At 50.8% G+C, this 17306-nt stretch overlaps 1 protein-coding gene across 8 annotated transcripts in view; it reads right to left on the reverse strand.

Moving 5' to 3' along the window:
• RPS6KA2 (ribosomal protein S6 kinase A2) overlaps positions 1-17306 on the reverse strand; it is a 451644-nt gene that overhangs the window by 73094 nt on the left and 361244 nt on the right. For all 8 annotated transcript variants that reach the window (XM_063623636.1, XM_063623635.1, XM_055269515.2 and 5 more), the window contains 4 exons: positions 14633-14670; positions 12397-12539; positions 4463-4533; positions 1968-2056 (listed from right to left, as the gene is read on the reverse strand). In XM_063623636.1, the coding sequence (XP_063479706.1) occupies positions 1968-2056; positions 4463-4533; positions 12397-12539; positions 14633-14670 (341 nt within the window). The remainder of the gene's footprint in view (positions 1-1967; positions 2057-4462; positions 4534-12396; positions 12540-14632; positions 14671-17306) is intronic.

Here is a 17306-nt window from a genome sequence, read left to right on the forward strand (position 1 = left end):
TTGCCAATGTCAGGAGACGTTTGGTCATCACGGGGTGGGGGTGGGGATGCTGCTAAACAGCCTCAATGCATGGAGCAGCTCCCAAAACAAGAATTAACCGGCCCAAAACGCAGACCGGGCAGAGCCATGGCCAAGACACCGTCCTCCAGCCCCAGGCTGTGGTGTGGACGTTTCATAATTGATTCAATGATTTCCTTATTGATTGGTGCTTACTTCATCTTCAGGTCTTTGTTAAACAGGAAGACCTTCGGCAAACACTGTTTAGTTGTACCCCTTTTACGCAGGTATGGCTATTTCTGTTGGAGAGATTTCTGGCAGTAACACTTCTGGGCAAAAGGGTGCATACATTTAACATTTGATGGTTTTACCAAGGTGCTGAAATGTTGCAGGGGTTTACTCTCCTGACACACACCCACGTGCCCTGGGCTTTCTGGATTGGCCTGCAGTGACCGGTGGACAGTGACGGCAGAACACCCTGTGACATCACCCATGCCACAGGGAGCTCACCGTGACACCTGCTCTGACGTCACCCACGCCATGGGGAGCTCACTGTGTCACCTGCTCTCATGTCACCCGTGCCACGGGGAGCTCACTGTGTCACTCGCTCTCCTGGTAGCCACGCTCGGCATGCAGAGGTGCTCAGTGACAAGGAGGAATTGCTTTACTGTGTTGTGTGGAAGAATGAAAACAGGCTGAGTGGACAAAGGCGCTGACAGTGGGTGATCTGTAGAGTGGAATAAAATATCTGCTTACACAGAGGAGAACTGCCTTGGAAAGACAACTATGGGACAGCTTTATATGAAGTAAAGAATTACTATGAAGATGAATCTGCAGGAAGGAAGAGTGGTTTACGTGATAAAAATCTTGATTAGAAGTTGGATGTAAATGTGTTTAATTAGGTGAATACAACTATGAAAATTCATTACAAGATAAATCTCATGGGAATTACTACTCAGTACTTTAAATACATCAATGTTGATTTTTAAAAATCACCTTAACTCCTTTTTTCTAAGATCACAGTTACACATCAATTATCTCATATTGTGAAATATGGCTGTGGAGTGGGGAGGTACTCTTGATTAGCTTCACTTTCAATCACTGAAGGATTGAAAATTAATGCAAAAGTTCCCTGCAATGGAAGCTGATGTGGGGAAGAAGTTAAATGGGTCCTTCTTTCTTTGGGGTTAAGGCATGCAGAGAGGAAAATCTAGTATTTTTTCCGAAATGAAATATTTCCTGATTTAACTTTTGCCTTCCCCTCTGATATGTCTTCTATCTATGAGGTTAGAGTTTAAAAAAACAGAATTTAATGTGTTCCTTTCGTTTTCTTGTTAAAATAACCGGAAACACCCTGCTCCCGCTGCTGTCTGAACCGGAAACACCCTGCTCCCGCTGCTGTCTGAACCGGAAACACCCTGCTCCCGCTGCTGTCTGACTCTGAGACAACAGAGCTGCGCCCACTCGCTAAGACCAGCCCAGCCCACGGAGTAATCCTCAGTACACTGTCACATACACAAAAAGAAGATCAATCAGTAGTTAAAGTAGATCCCGATTTTAATAGATGTGGAGGTTTCTCAATTTAGGGAGAATTAAACTAGAAGCAGCTTTTCAACGGTTCTGTCCTTAGCTTAGAGACTTTCAAAACTCAGGGAAGTCAGATTGGTAGAAGAACACTACCATTTTGGGTAAAACCAGTGGCTTTTAGAAAAGCGCTTATGGTATTTTGGCAGCAACTATGTGTTTTAGAAGCTGTGAATGGGCCTTTTGTCCTGGAGCTCAGATGGCACTAGTACTATTTCAACCTCTAGGTGAGGTCTGTTTTCAGTGACCTTGGTTGGCATTGCGCGGAGCAGGAGGGTGGCCCTCCACATCCCCACTGTAGCTTGTGGGGCAGCACCCTGCATGTTCCCGTGGTGGGGTGTTCCGCGGTGGGGTGTCCCACGGTAGGGTGTCCCGGGGAATCTTACCCAGCCGGTTGCAAGGGTTCCGTTTGAAGAGAGCTCGCAGCAAACTCTGTGCCTCCCCGCTGAGGAACTGCGGCATCCCCAGCTTGGCTCTGAAAAACAAGATCCTATTTTAGGATCTATTTTAGGAGAACAAGGACAAGCTATAAAGAGGGCCCCAGTCAGCATTCAGAGACCTCAATCGCAGTCACCCAGAGCAGCCCGTGCTCTAACACGTGGGTCTTAGGACCCTTTTATGCTTTAAAAGTTACTGAGGACACCAAAGAGCTTATGTTTATGTGGGTTACAGCTGTGATATTTACCACAGTAGAAAGTGAGAAATTTGTATAATTTCCATTTCCTAATTCACTTTAATAAATTTTTATTAATAAACGTCATTTAATAATAAAATCATCAAAAAACAATAATACTCCCATTAACATAAATAACATTGTTAATGGAAATTATCTATGTTTTCTCAAGCAAACATATAAAAAAGCCTTTCGTGGCATTGTTCTGCATTTTGATGGGTCTCTTCCTGGCTCATAGGAGACAGCTGGACCCTGTGCTCATTCTATTTTGATGCTATGAAGAAAACCTGCGAGAGGAGAACCTGCGAACCCCGGGAGGGTCTCAGGGTCACCAGGGTCCTCAGAGCACACTGAGAACCCCGCGCACAGAGCCTGGTGCTCCCTCCAGAAATTCTCCATCCCTCCCAAGTGGAATGCCCTGAGGCCACACCCGTGACTTGTTGTCAGGGATTATTCCAACTTTAGAAAAAATAAAGAACGTGTTCTCCCTTAAAATTCAAACAATGAGAATCACTGCAAAGGTCCTAACTTGCAGCTCTCAGTGTCTGCTGCAATTCAAGGTCCCCTGATGGAGGAAAAGGCTGATTAAATAAAAAGACACTCTTTAGCTTTACAAAAGGGTCCTCACGATGGAGCTTCCTTCACTCCCCTCTCTCCTTCCATCTACATAAGGACCGAGCTTACAAAAGCCGAGCTGGTGGTGTTTTAGGTGATTCTCAATTTTATAAAAGTTACGTGTCCATTTGCAAGCAGAGTTGGCAAGAGCGGCTCATGAGGACAAACGGCTTTATGACTCCTCCACCGAGTGGCCTCACTTAGGAAGGAACTGATTAGGGGCTCCCAGCCTCTCTGTTTCCTGCCCTCCTTCCGTCTGCTCTGGGACAGTGATGGTCAGTGGTGTCTGCTCACATTTAGGATGCTATGGCATGGTAGTATGGGGATCAGGCTTCTTCCTACAGTCCAAGAGCAAAACCTTGGCTTAGTAAATGATTTTTCATGAGAATTGAAATGAAATGAAAATGGTTTGTATCCAGTCACATGGTAAAACGATACCGAGTCCTGCCAAGGTCAACCAGGAGTGCTATATGAATGGGGTTAGCAGGTGGGGAGGGAAAGGAGACCCCTGCTCCTGTGGTCTCTCTGGACAAGGCCCTGTAGGCCTTGTGTCTTTTTCCGTCTATACTTTACTTCTGGGAGGTCACCAATCATCACGCTTGAAAACCAGCCACTACACATTCTAAGTGACCTACTGATGGAAAACTATCTATGGTAGAAGAGTTCATCAGAACCACTCAGCAGGATGAGACAAACCAGCAACTGCTCCTTTGACCCACTGTCATTAGAATGCCCAGCACCCTATTACCACTGCTACTGGTGGAAGAGCGCTACCATTTTGTGTAAAATCAGTGACTTTTAGGAAACAGCTTACAATACTTTGACACTGTAAGCCTAGTAATGTAATTAAAACTTCACAGTTCCAGGTTCAGAGGCAGCAGCTCTTGATGTCAGAAGGTGCTCGCAGGTCTCTAGGGTGGCTCCCACACCACCCACACTACCCACAGTACCCACACGACCCACACCACCCACAGTACCCACACTACCCACACTACCCACACTACCCACACCACCCACACTACCCACACCACCCACACTACCCACACCACCCACAGTACCCACACTACCCACACCACCCACAGTACCCACACTACCCACACCACTCACAGTACCCACACCACCCACACCACTCACAGTACCCACACCACCCACACCACCCACACTACCCACACTACCCACACCACCCACACCACCCACACTACCCACACTACCCACACCACTCACAGTACCCACACCACCCACACCACTCACACCACCCACAGTACCCACACTACCCACACCACTCACAGTACCCACACCACCCACACTACCCACACCACTCACAGTACCCACACCACCCACACCACTCACACCACCCACAGTACCCACACTACCCACACTACTCACACTACCCACACTACCCACACTACCCACACCACCCACACTACCCACACCACCCACACTACCCACACCACCCACACCACCCACAGTACCCACACTACCCACAGTACCCACACCACCCACACTACCCACACTACTCACACTACTCACACTACCCACATTAACCACACCACCCACACTACCCACAGTACCCACACCACCCACACCACTCACTTGAGGATGAGAGCCATGGTCTCCTTCCTGTCCTTCCCCTGGAACGGCAGGGACCCCGTGAGCATCTCGAACTGCAGAGCAACACAGAGCACAGTGAGTTCACTCGTCCAGATGGACCCGGCTTAACGGCAGAGCACCCTAGCAGGGCAGCCTGCTACCATGTCCATTTCCTCATTCAAAATCTCCATCAGTCAATTGTAGCCACTGGCCTACGTGCTTGGGGTACAGCAGTGACTAAAACTGCCTTGCAGAGCTTGCCATTCGGTGGGTGAGACGGGTAAATGACAGATGTGGCAGATAATCACACTCTGTGGCAGGCCAGCAGGCACTGAGTATGACAGAGAAAAGAGGCAGAGCAGGGTCCTGTGGTCAGGCAGTTTGGACGAACACATCTTACATGCGGTTTCGGAACCTGTCCTGCCCTGGCGGGTGTGGTGGAAGGGATGAGCTAGGAGGAGGAGGAGAACAGCCAGCTCGTGTTGAACACCCACGCATGCCAGGATGGCAGGGGCTAGCGTGCTTCCAGCATGAGATAGACCTGACCACAGCCATTAGCCTCTGACGAGGACCATATGGCACAGCAACCTCTCAGATACAGCTGCTGCACCCTACATCCTTATTGTGTTATTACTGGACACCTGCCAGGACGGAGCTTGAGATGAGGAGGGGATGCAGCACAGCCTTTTCTGAGCATGGGTTTCTTTCTTGCGCCAACTCCCCCGGGCACATGCAGTGGTGATTACACACACTCTGGAAGCAGTGGCCCGGAATGGTCTCATCAGAGCAAGGTGCACAGCTGACTGCTTCTCACAAAAGAAACTAGGGCTGCAGCAGCAACCAATCTTTTCATAAAAATAAGATCCTGAATCTAAGTGGAATGTGCCCAAGGATCAATCCTACTCAGTGTCTTTCAAGTCAGTTTAAATTACGGGGAAGCAGGCGTTTCCATGGTCTTATTGAATTCTCTCTCATCTTTATTTTTTACTGCGTGTGTCTCTGCCCTTTTAGAATTCATCCTCCAGCATTCATTCGTCCTTTGCAGTTTGAAAATCTCAGGAGATACACAAAGTAGAAAGACCAAAATAATCACGCAGAATTCCATTACCCAAAGATATCCAAAATTAACATTTGTTAGTTCCTCCTAGTACTTTTTACAAGCTGTTTTTTATTTTGTTTTAAAAACACAGATAAGGTTTTGTATACTAACTTTTCACAGAATAATATAAAACTTTCAGTGGTTATGATGAAATCTTTGTAATGTCACTTAACAAACGTGGATATGCCAAAATGTAATAGTGAGTCTATCTATTGCTGTACACTTAGGACATTTCCAACTTTCTGCTATTATAAGTACTACTGAAATGTGCACAGATGATTTCCTAAGATTTGGATTTATTCTTATGATAGGCTGCTAGGAGTGAAATTATAATCTTAAAGAAATGAATGCATTTAAGGCTTTATTAATATTACTAGTCTGCTTTCTGAAAACAACATTATAAAAGAAATGGAAACTTCTCCACCAGTTCTGACGTTTGAAGCCTGTTCTGTCACATTAAAATGTGCTGTCCATTCTGTGCACAGAGTAAGTGAGGGAACTCAGAGCAGACAGGCTGCAGGCAATCAATAAATGCGAAAGTAATAAAAAGCAAGCGGAAGGGGGTCCAGATGAGAACTGAAAAAGAGACAAGTGTAATTACACTGGAAAGGCCAGAATGCTCTGACTGGCAGATGAACTGTGCATCTGGTAAAACAGGATGAAAGTTTATAAGCTGATCATACACATTGAAATCTCTCTCAGAATAGAATGGTATTAGCAAAGGGAACTCCTTTCCTATTCTGCTCTTTCTTCTTTCTTTCTTGAGTCTATTAATAGCACTATGAAATCCCATTTCCAAGGACAAGCCTTCTGGCTACGTGAAATGAGAAAGCTGTCATCCCATACACACCGTTTAATCCTTGTTACACAAATGGTGCCTGTCCAGATGCCCAGATATCATTTATTTTTTGCTGATGGACTGGTATCTTGCATACATTTGTTTGGTGATTTCTTTTTCTTTCTTTCTTTTTTTTTTTTTGAGATGGAGTCTCTCGCTGTTGTCCAGGCTGGAGTGCAATGGCATGATCTCAGCTCACTGCAACCTCCGCCTCCTGGGTTTGAGTGATTCTCCTGTTTCCACCTTCCAAGTAGCTGGGACTACAGGCGTGTGCCACTATGCCTGGCTAATTTTTGTATTTTTTTTTTTTTTTTTTTTTTTTTTTTAGTAGACACAGGGTTTCACCATGTTGGCCAGGCTGGTCTTGAACTCCTGACCTCAAGTGATCCACCCGCCTTGGCCTCCCAAAGTGCTGGGACTACAGGCGTGAGCCACCCCGCCTGGTCTGGTGATTTCTTTTTAGCTTTTGAAGATGACTCCCTTGTGATCAGCGTCCACTGCTTTGTGTTTCTCTCTCCTCCTCCCCTTCATCCTCCATCCATATGGTAGGAGGCCCCTAACCATCTACTCAGCCAGAGAACACCCAGCACAGCACCCATGAATATTCAATAACTGCTTCTTAGTGATGAAGGTGCTGCTGATGGTGGGGTGATGCTGAGGGGGAGGTGTGGACTTTGCAGACTCCACCAGCCATGGGGTTCTGCTGCCTTTCCCATCCCCTTATCCACCCTTTTCTGTGGAGAAGGGAGATCATCTCAGTATGATCGTCTGAACGGAGCTGCCCGGGCACTCTCCAGTGCGGAGGCATTACTGACTCGGGTTTTGCTGATGAGTTTCTTGGGACGTTATTTACAGTAAGACTTTTGCTGTGTTGTTGAGCAGCACTGAGGCTGGCCAAGGCTTCCATGGTGAACTGAGAAAAGCTGAGGTTCATCTTGGGGTCCCACAGTCAAGTACACACACCGGGGGAGGGAAGGCACTCCAAAGGATTCTTTCCCAATCGGCGCCGGGACCAGGCTGCAGACAGGCACAGAGGGGCTCGAGGAGATGCAGCCAAAGCTCCACCGGCTGCAGGCCCAGTGCTTCTGGGAAGGTAATTGGACAGACGTAACGCAGTGCTTCTCAACCGGGGTCACCGCCGCCTGCCAGGGGACGTTTCCTAATGACTAGAGACATTTCTGGCTGTCATGCCTGGGGGCCCTGGTGCTACAGGCATCCATTGAGGGAGGCATGGATGCTGCTAAACATCCTATGACACACAGGGCGCCCCACAACAAGGAAATGGCCAGTCCCAACCTCAACAGTGCTGGCTGAGAAGCCCTGTCTAAAGGGACAGCTAAGGAACCTGGAAAGAGTGGCGGCCCCAGCACAGGCAGGACACGCCTCTTGGAGGCCAGTGGTACTGGGGGCAGGGTAAGGAGGAGACTCTGGGGAGACCCTTGGTGACAGGAGCCTCGATTTCAAGTTTACTTGGCCGATCACCATTCTTAACAGGGCACCAAAAGCAAGCTAACATTTTAATCTGAAAATAGGCAAGGACAAGCCCTGCCCTGAGATGGATGACTTGAAGTGGTAGAGGGCCTGGCTTTGCACGGTATGGAGGGGCCGGGTCTTGGAAAGCTGTGTTGATCCATGCCCGAGTGTGGAGGTCCCTGCGTGCACAGACACATGCCCTCTCTTCCGAGCTGCTCTCACTCCGTGTGCTGCACCCAACTCCGAGTGCCAAGAATCTCAGTCTCAAAACAGCGCCTCACAACCATCTACAGGTGAACGGTCCAGCTGCAAGCAGCAGAGCCTGAGCTCAGAAGCACCCGTGTTTGCTGTGGCGGCATAAGGACACATCACAAGGCACCTGAGGCGGGATGTCCAGAACATTCCGTGCCTGTGGTTAAGAAACGGGAGAAGGATAAAGTGGTCTCACGAAACCAGAGTGCTCAAGAGATGCTTTAGATGTTTACAAAACACAGCCCAAATATCCTTCTAGAAACTGGTTCCAGCCTGGCATAGAGGAGTGCTGGAAATTCTACAAACGTCACCACGCAGCCAGCCACCAGGTTTGCACGTTCTTCTCCAGGTACCAGCTCCTAATTTCAGACACGGAATTTTATTCAGGGACACTGACTTCCCGCCCCTGGCACAGGCATCCTTCCTTCCAGGTCTGGGGAGGGCACTTGTGGATGCGGCTCCTCGGGAAGGGATCCCAGCACACATCCACCTCCAGGGGACGGACGGCCGCCCACACATGAGGACCACTCCCCCAGCACGCGGCCTCCAGGGTCTCAGCCTTCTTTTACAACAAGGCCCCTCACACGTACAACGGCTCTGCACCGATCCGCTTACAAGGCTTGGGTAAGATACGACTTGAAAGGTCACCCAAGGCCCATCTCTTAGCTGCAAATGAGAATTCAGAAGTCACTTCTGATGCCACCCACGGACGTGTGGGAAGCGTGGGGCCTCCAGAGTTGAGACCTTTGCCTGTGTGCAGCCGGTCACCACATGGGCGGGCGGGACTAAATAAGAATGTGTTTCTGGGACTATTATGTGATCTTGAGCCCAACACTTAGGCTCCCCGAGCTTTAGTTTTCATTTTTGTGCACAGAAAGAATACAGTCTTTCCTGCCCGGCTTGGAGATTGTTGGGTTGAGATCAAATGTGAAGATGGCCAGGCAGCCTTAGCTTGTGGTCACCACTGCAACAGCCAGCCCTGCCTCGGGCTCCAGAGTGACACAGCAGTTCTGGAGCCGGATCCCTTCCCCAGCTGTCACGAGACATTGAATGTGGGACGATCCCAGCAAACAAGTGAACAATTCAGTAAGAAATGTCCTGTGCCCAGGGAGGCACGTGGGAGGAGAGTGCCTGGTGTGGTGACGTGCCGGGCAGTGCTGGGCCAGGCCTCCTTCAGAAGCTTTCAATATCCTCTTCTTCAGACTCTAGGGACAGGGAGGGTGGGGACTCCAGGATGTGTGAAGGCTGCCAGGCACTGGGTCTGGGTGTGAGTGCCTCTCTGCTTCCATCCTGGTGTCTTCACTCCCTCATGGGTCCCTTGGAGGCCTGGCTGGGTGCAGGCACTTTTGTCTGTGCTGGGGCATCTTGGGTAAGGTGACTGGTGTTTAAGACACTCCATGTGCCAGGAGACACTCACAGAGACAAACAGTGACGATAAAAGATGGCAGATGTTAGGGCAGTGGCAAGCCAGGAGTGCTGAGAAGACACTGAAGCCAGAGCCACCAGCCAGAGCCACCAACCCTGCCAGGGTCAGCAAAGGCCACTGGGAGTGGCGCTTCTGTCTTAGGGCTGATGGTGGGAGGGAACGGGGCCGGGGGGAGTTTGCTGGAGCAAGGCGAGCCCAACGTGGTGTCATTTCCTCTTCTTCTGGCCCCTCCTTGTATCTCCATCTTTGGATCATTCCTTTTATGTCTTTTCTCTTCTCCTATTTTTTTTTTCTTTCAGCTTCTCCATTTGTTTTTTAAATTTGCGGTGATTAAGACCAGAAGAGCTGGGCGTGGTGGCTCACGCCTGTAATCCTAGCACTTCTGGAGGCCGAGGCTGGCAGATTGCCTGAGCTTGGGGGTTCAAGACCAGCCTGGGCAACACGATGAAACTCTGTCTCTACTAAAATACAAAAAAAATTAGCTGGGTGTGGCGGGTGCCTGTAGTCCCAGCTACTTGGGAGGCTGAGGCAGGAGAACTGCTTGAACCCAGGAGGCAGAGGTTGTAGTGAGCTGAGATCACACCACTGAACTCCAGCCTAGGTGACAGAATGAGACTCCGTCTCAAAAAACAAACAAACAAACAAACAACAACAACAAAAATCCAGAAAAAAATTAAAGATATATTTTATATTATGAGATAGGTTTTATGATCTGTTGCCTTAATAGAAGAAACAGAAGATTATCAAATCTCTCCCCCTGTCCCCTCAGAAACCTCACAACACTAAGTCCAATTAGTTTTGACTTATATACATGTGGTGTTTTGGCTGCGCTTTTCTCTGCTAAGGTACTCCACTCCACACCAGCCTGGCCTCTCGTTCTTTTTAAACATCGGTTCACCTGAGAGCCGGGTGGCAACACTTTATGACCTTGTTCATTACACAAAGGCTGGCCTGCAGCACTGCTGTATGGGCCACTTGTGAGCCCAGAGTTACAGGACAGGACCCAGAGACAGGAGGATGCCAGGAGCCCTTTCAGGGAGCCTGGATGTGCAGCGTGGCCAGCCCTGCTCTCTGGGGAAATTTGGGGTTCTCAGGAGGGGGTATAAGAACTGGAATCTCTCCTGAAGCCACAGACTATAAGCTGGGACCTGTAGCCCAGCGTCGGCACAGGCAATGTCAGACTTCCCTGCACCGGCAAGACCCGCACCAGCGTGGGAGGTCTCCACGAGGCTATCCCCGCTGCCCTCACCCACCACTCACCAGCCAGGGTCACACAGGAAACCCACATATGTGGAAGGGAGTGGACCTATCAAGGCAGAAATCACCTCCAAGACAGCAAAGCGAATCTGTCTCACTGAGGTATCTAAAGAAAAACTCTTTGAGTGGAAGGAAAGCAGAGGTGGTCTCAGATGATGGTGGGGGATTTAGCTCGGTGGTCTCCACATGGAGATGAAAGCAGAGGTGGTCTCAGAGGTGACCGTGGGGGACTTAGCTCTGTGGTCTCCGCATGGAGAGGACCTGCTCCTTAGCCAGTGCCACTGAAGGTCTGAATAATGATAAAAATTAAATCAGCAGCATCATCCTCCTGGCTGAGCTCGTGGGCCCGTTGCTTTGCTGCAGGCTTTCTCTCAAGTGTCATGCCTGTGCTCATGTGTTGAACTGCACGACTGTCTGTGTTGTGACTCACTTTACAGGCAGGAATGACCAGGGACGGAAGGGGCTTCCACAGGCAGGAGCAGCCACGAATGTGATGCAGGCATCTCTGACTGCGAATTGGCTTTCTGGGTTAGGCTGTGGACGGCCGTCTCCGGAGCTGGTCTAATGCATGTCTGCCCCTCGGGGAGAGGTCAGCAACCCGTGCGGGCACGTGGGACACAGCCAGGGTCTGTGAGCTCCTGGGGCTGAGGCCAGAGCCTAGAGAGTGCTGCAGTGACCCAAGTGGCAAAGGACCAGCGAGGCCTTGGGCACCAGCTAGGGGTCCCCCAGGCGACACCGCAGGACTCAGCCCTGGGGTTCCCTAGCAGGGGGACAAGGAGTGGGGTGTGGTGGGAGGAGAGGCGGTCTAAACTCTGAAGGGAACTGGGTGTGGCAGGCACACAGTTCTGCCACATGCCGGCAGAGCAACCTTTATCCCATTTCCTAAAGTACTCATGGCCTCAGTTTCCTCCTGTGTGTGATGCACAGGCCAGAGGGCGGGATACCCCTGAAATGCCACGACCCCATTGTCATCCAGGTCAGATTCCAGAGCACTCACTGCAGGCCTGCTCCACCCTGAGGTCACAAGCACCCTGCCCAGCTGGGAGGGTGGGACTGGGGGAGGGAGGGAGGGAGGGTCCTCTGAAGATTGGGAAAGGAGCCCACACAGTTCCTAGGGCACGGAAGACCCAGTCCAAACTGGGTTCTGTTAAGCACTCTGCCTGCAAAAATGTGACACAGACAATTCACCTTTCCAGACGCTGATGCAAAAATGCCTAACTCCATGTACATCTCAGTTTGCAACTAAGCGCAAGGATTTTGTGTTTAAATAAGAAAAATACTTCAATTCGAAAATCACGGCATCTCTTGTAATCCTCATGCTAAGCCGGAAGAGCACAAAGCATAAAGAGGGTTTCACTCCTCCCACGTCTGCGTTTCTGCGTTCTTGTTTGCATCCCAGCCCCTTTCTGACGGTGGGGACGTGGGATGGGGAGGAGGCTGCCAGGAAATGCTTGGCCTGGACACTTGCCAAGTGACCCAAGCCCTCAGGCACTGCCTTCTTCCGCATTTCGGGACCTCTGAACCAACCTGGGGACAGGGGTCCACGTGGGGAACAGCCGCCATGGCACGGAAGAGGGTCGGGGCAGGCTCACCATGAGCACGCCGAAGGACCACCAGTCGGCACTCTGCGTGTGTCCTCGCCGGTTCACCACCTCAGGCGCCATGTACTCGATCGTCCCGCAGAAGGAGTACGCTCTCTTGTCATGGTCAATGGCCTCCTTACTCAGGCCGAAATCTACATGCAAACACAGCACACACACTGCCTCAGTCTCTGGGTGTGTTCTGGGGTCCCCACGCAGGCGGGCATCAGCGTCCTTCTGTGGGCTCTGCCCCCTCTCCAGGTGGGCGTGGCAGAGCCCTGCTCAGCGAAAGCAGGGCCGCATGAGCGCTTCCCGAAGCCCATCAGTGCCCGAAGCCCACCGGTGCCTGAAGCTGAAATCCTCAAAGCGTGAGGAGTTCCTTATGAATACACACACCCAGGAAAGCCTCAGAACACCACCCAGATTCTCAGTCACTGACGGGAACTCCCCCAGACCCTTTTCCACAGGCATGTGGAGGTGGGGTGTTGCAGGGCAGAGGGACCTGGGGTGGAGGGCAGGTGTGTGGCTGACAGCTACCAGGAAGGGGGCTCTGGCTGCTGGGGAGCCAAGGGGAAGGCAGAGTGTGGCGAACCTGCCCTGCCCCGACAACACGAGGGTGTGGAGAACACAGACAGGCGGAGGAGGCCTGGGGAGCAGAGGCCGAGCTATGTTGGAAGAACAGGGGTCACCACGTGCCGCAGAGCAAGGAGGGGCTTCTGAAGGAAGTGGCCCCAGAGCTGGAAAGAACAAGAGTGCATTGGCTCAGGGCCCACAGGTCTTGGGGGTGACAGAGCGTGGCTAAATAGAGCTGAGGCAGGCCCAGCCAGTGGGTACAGCAGCAGTGCCCAGAGAGGCCATGTCCTTGCCCCTCAGCCTGGGAATGGGCCACCTTATGTGGCAGAAGGGACTGATATGGTTTAGCTGTGTCCCCATCCAAATCTCACCTTGAATTGTAAGAATCCCCACGTGTCATGGGAGGGACGCAGTGGGAGGTAACAACCATGGGGGTGGGTTTTTCCTGTGCTATTCTCGTGACAGTGAGTAAGTCTCACGAGATTTCATGGTTTTATACAGGGCAGTTCTGCACACGCTCTCTCTTCGCCTGCTGCCATGTAAGACGTGCTTTTTCTCCTTCTTCCCCTTCTGCCATGATTGTGAGGCCTCCCCAGCCAGGTGGAACTGTGAGTCCATTAAACCTCTTTCCTTTATAAATTACCCAGCCTTGGGTATGTCTTTATTAGCAGCGTGAGAATAGACTAATATGGAGACTTTGAGAACAGACTAATACAGGGACTTTGCAGATGCCATTGAGGATCTGGAGATGGGGGGTGACCCTGGATTTCTGGGTGTGCCCAACACCATTGCAAGGGTCTTCAGGTTAGGGAGGGAGGTGGGATGCAGTCAGAGAGCTTGGAAGATGCTGCCTGCTGGCTTCCACCATGGGGGAGGCGGCCCAGCCAAGGAACGCGGGCAGCTTCTACTAGCTGGAAGAAGTTAAGCAAGGGAGGCTCTGCTAGAGGACCCCGCAAGGCAGGCAGCCCTGCTGACACCTGATTTCGTTCCTGGGAGACTTATTTCAGACTTGAGGCTTCCTGACCTGTCAGCTGATAAGTTTGTGTGGTTTAAAGCCACGATGTTGCTGGCATTTTGTTGCAGATGCAATAGGGAACTAATACAAATGGGGTGTCCTGAGACTAGAGAAACTGTTTCCAGTTTGACTGAACTTGCCGGTGGCTGCCAGGGCTTAGATGGAAACAGAGAGGGCGGTCACGTGGCCACCACCATGGTCCAGGGAGTGAGGAGGAGGCAAGGACAGCATCAGTGAGGACAGCAGTGCAGCTGCACTCCAGCGAGACTCCAGATGTCTGCACTCAGGTTGGCACTGGGCATCAGCAAGGCCCACATTGCAGGCCACACACCAGCGAGACTCCAGATGTCTACCCTAAGGTCAGCACTGGGCACTGGGAGTCCTGAACTAAACACCCAGCGATGCTGAAGGAGCCCAGCAAACAGAGCGTGGCAGGGGAGAGGGAAAAGAGGGGCCGCCGGGGAAGCTGCACGGTTCTGGACGTTATGAAGAGGTACAACGCCATAACCAGTCTGTAGCTACAGGAAATCTGCCAAATCAGAGACAAGCATCTGGCAAAGGGAAGAGTGGTCTAAATAAGAGGCTTGGGCTTTGAGGTGGTCCCCAAAGTTACCAGGGCTGAGATGAAGCCATGCAGGGGGCCTGCCGTCTTTTACAAACCTGTGATCTTAATATGTCCCTCTTCATCCAGGAGGATGCTAAAAGAAAGGGAAAGAAAACAGATGCTTTAGAAAGAGACCCAGCCTGCTGACGGGCATGCAGAGCTCAGAGGGGAGCTGAGGGGCAGCTGGGTGCAGACATTTTCAGGGAGCCCTGATGGAGCTGGCCCAGGAGGTCCCCACGGCTTGTGCGGTGGGCTTTCCCATCCTGCCTCCCTTCTCCACGGCTCCCAGCTCGAGAAAGCATTTGGTGCCACACCTCCTGAAAAAAGGGATGTGTGTTTGTGCAGCTGGGGGACTGCTGGCTTTAGATCTTCGTGGGTCCCCAGGGAAGGTCTGGGAGCCCTCCAGACTGCCGTGCACAAAGCACAGGTGGAGAGTGTCCTGGGACTGCTGTGGCCTGTGGAGACCCAGAGCCTCGCAGATGGAATGTTTCTGCACTCGGGATGCCCTTGAGGTCCAAAGACCCCCTTCTTCTCCCATGTATCCTCCCCTGAGCCCTGCCCTGGCTCTGGAGACCCACACAGGTGAGGCCTGCACAAGCGGGGGCCATGGCATCGAGGAGCTTCGGGCTTCAGCAGGTACATCTTGTGATGAGACCTGCTCCCGGCTCGGCACCCCTGCGGGCCACTGGGTCCCTGTCTTGTTCCCCGCCAAGCCCTTGTCACGCCATGTACCAGACTTGACAGTTGCCTTTGCTCCTCCCAGGTATCCTGCTGTGGGGTGAACCCTGCATAGAGAATGGAGGCGGGGTCCGTAAAGGGCTGAGTGCGGCATAAATCCCTTCTTCCCTGAACATCAGGCTGGAGTCTGGGCTGTGATACCTTGACACCCCTGTGGCCCCAAACTTTCCCTATTTATTTATTTGGCTGTAATTAAATCCTGTTCTTCCAGATGCTGGGAGGTACCAGCCTAGCCCTAAAGAGACCAGGAAGCCGGCTGGAAAGAAACAAAGGCAAGGCTTGGAGGATTAATCTGTGATACCTTTATAGAAACCTGTGAAAGGAAGGAAAGCCTGACTCGCTACAGCACAGAGGAGCCCGGAGGACATTATGCTCGATGAAATAAGCCCGTCCCAAAACGACAGGTATTACATGATTTTACAAATATAAAATGTATGGTCCCTAGAGGAGCCAGAGTCGCAGAGGTGGAAAGTAGATGACAGGTGCCGGGGGCTGAGGAGCTACGGTGCAGGGGGATAGAGCTTTAGTTCTGCAAGATGAAACAGTTCTGGAGATGGACAGTGGGGATGGGGGCCCAGCAATGGGAATGTGCTTAATGCCACTGAACTGGGCACTTAAACGTGGTTAAAACTGTAAAAGTCATGTGTATTTTTCTACAGTTAAAAAAAATCTGCCATGGAGTTAAAAAAAAATACCTACTATTTTCTGGAAATGGGAAGGAAAAGTTACAGCATATAATTAAGATGATAATTTATAATGAACAAGACAAATGTTTTCATCTTTGCCTTTTGGGTATATTCAATCTTTGCCCAGAATTAAGCACCTTTCAAGATGAATTCTGTAATAATTCTAATCGAACACCCCCTCCCTTTTCCTTCAAGCCTGCAATTAAATAAGGCTATTTTTAGCGTAAGGATCACGCTGACCTTCATGAGCAACGAGAACCGGCACTCCCGGCCTGAGTGGATGCACGGGGTGTGCACCTAACACACAGGCACCAACAGCCAGGGCCACGGGAGGAGGAGCAGTGGCAACGTCCACACAGACTCACAACACGGCACTCCGACTTAGAGGGTAATTAACACGAGGTTAACTTCTGGGATGACCTTGGCAACGACCCAAGGTGATAGGCCAGGCTCTGCCATCACCTCCCAATTAAGGAGGGGCGAAAGGGGACTCCCAGGGCTCAGAGCACCACAGGGTTCTAGGTGAGACCTACTTTGGAATGGAAGTCTGACCTCGTGCTGCTGCTCTTGTGGGGAGACAGCAGCTGCGAAGGTTGCTCTCTTCGTGGGATTACTCTGGATAAAGTCTTTTTTGATTCTACGTTGAGCATCCCTCATCTGAAATGCCTGAAACCAGAAGTGTTTAGGATTTGGGGATTTGGGAATATTTACTTATATATAATGAGATATCTTGGAAATGAGCCACAAGTTTGAACACAAAATTCATTTATGTTTCGTATATACCTTCTACACATCACCTGGAGCTAATTTATAGAATATTTTAAATAATTTTGTGTATGAAACCACGTTTGTGTTAAGTGCTTATGTGTGGACTTTTCCACTGGGGGGTATCACATTGGGGCTCAAAAAGTTTTGGATTTTGGAGCATTTCAGATTCAGATAAGGGATGCTCCAGCTGTATTTACACACGTATTCAACTCACATGTGTGCCTGTGGTGTTCCACAGACTGGTGGTGAAGTCAGATCGTCAAGCACATGGGCAAATGCATTTTACATCCTGCAGTGGATATGGGATGTGACCTGGTTTCTGGGTAAACCCAGCTGTTTCCCATAAATGACAGCTGCATCTAACAACACCAGCTTCAGAACAGGGCTTGTCTTTTCTCAGTTCAATGCAGGTGACAGGGCAGGAATGTGGAGTAGCAACTGGGACGCGTTTGCAGACCCCAGGGCCCCCTTGGTCTTAGCTCACAGGCTTGGGGCTGCCTGGTGGTACCCAAGGCTGGTCGGTCCCACCAGGCCACGG

Source organism: Symphalangus syndactylus, chromosome 2, assembly GCF_028878055.3.
Source record: "Symphalangus syndactylus isolate Jambi chromosome 2, NHGRI_mSymSyn1-v2.1_pri, whole genome shotgun sequence".
In the NCBI taxonomy this organism is placed as follows: domain Eukaryota; kingdom Metazoa; phylum Chordata; class Mammalia; order Primates; family Hylobatidae; genus Symphalangus; species Symphalangus syndactylus.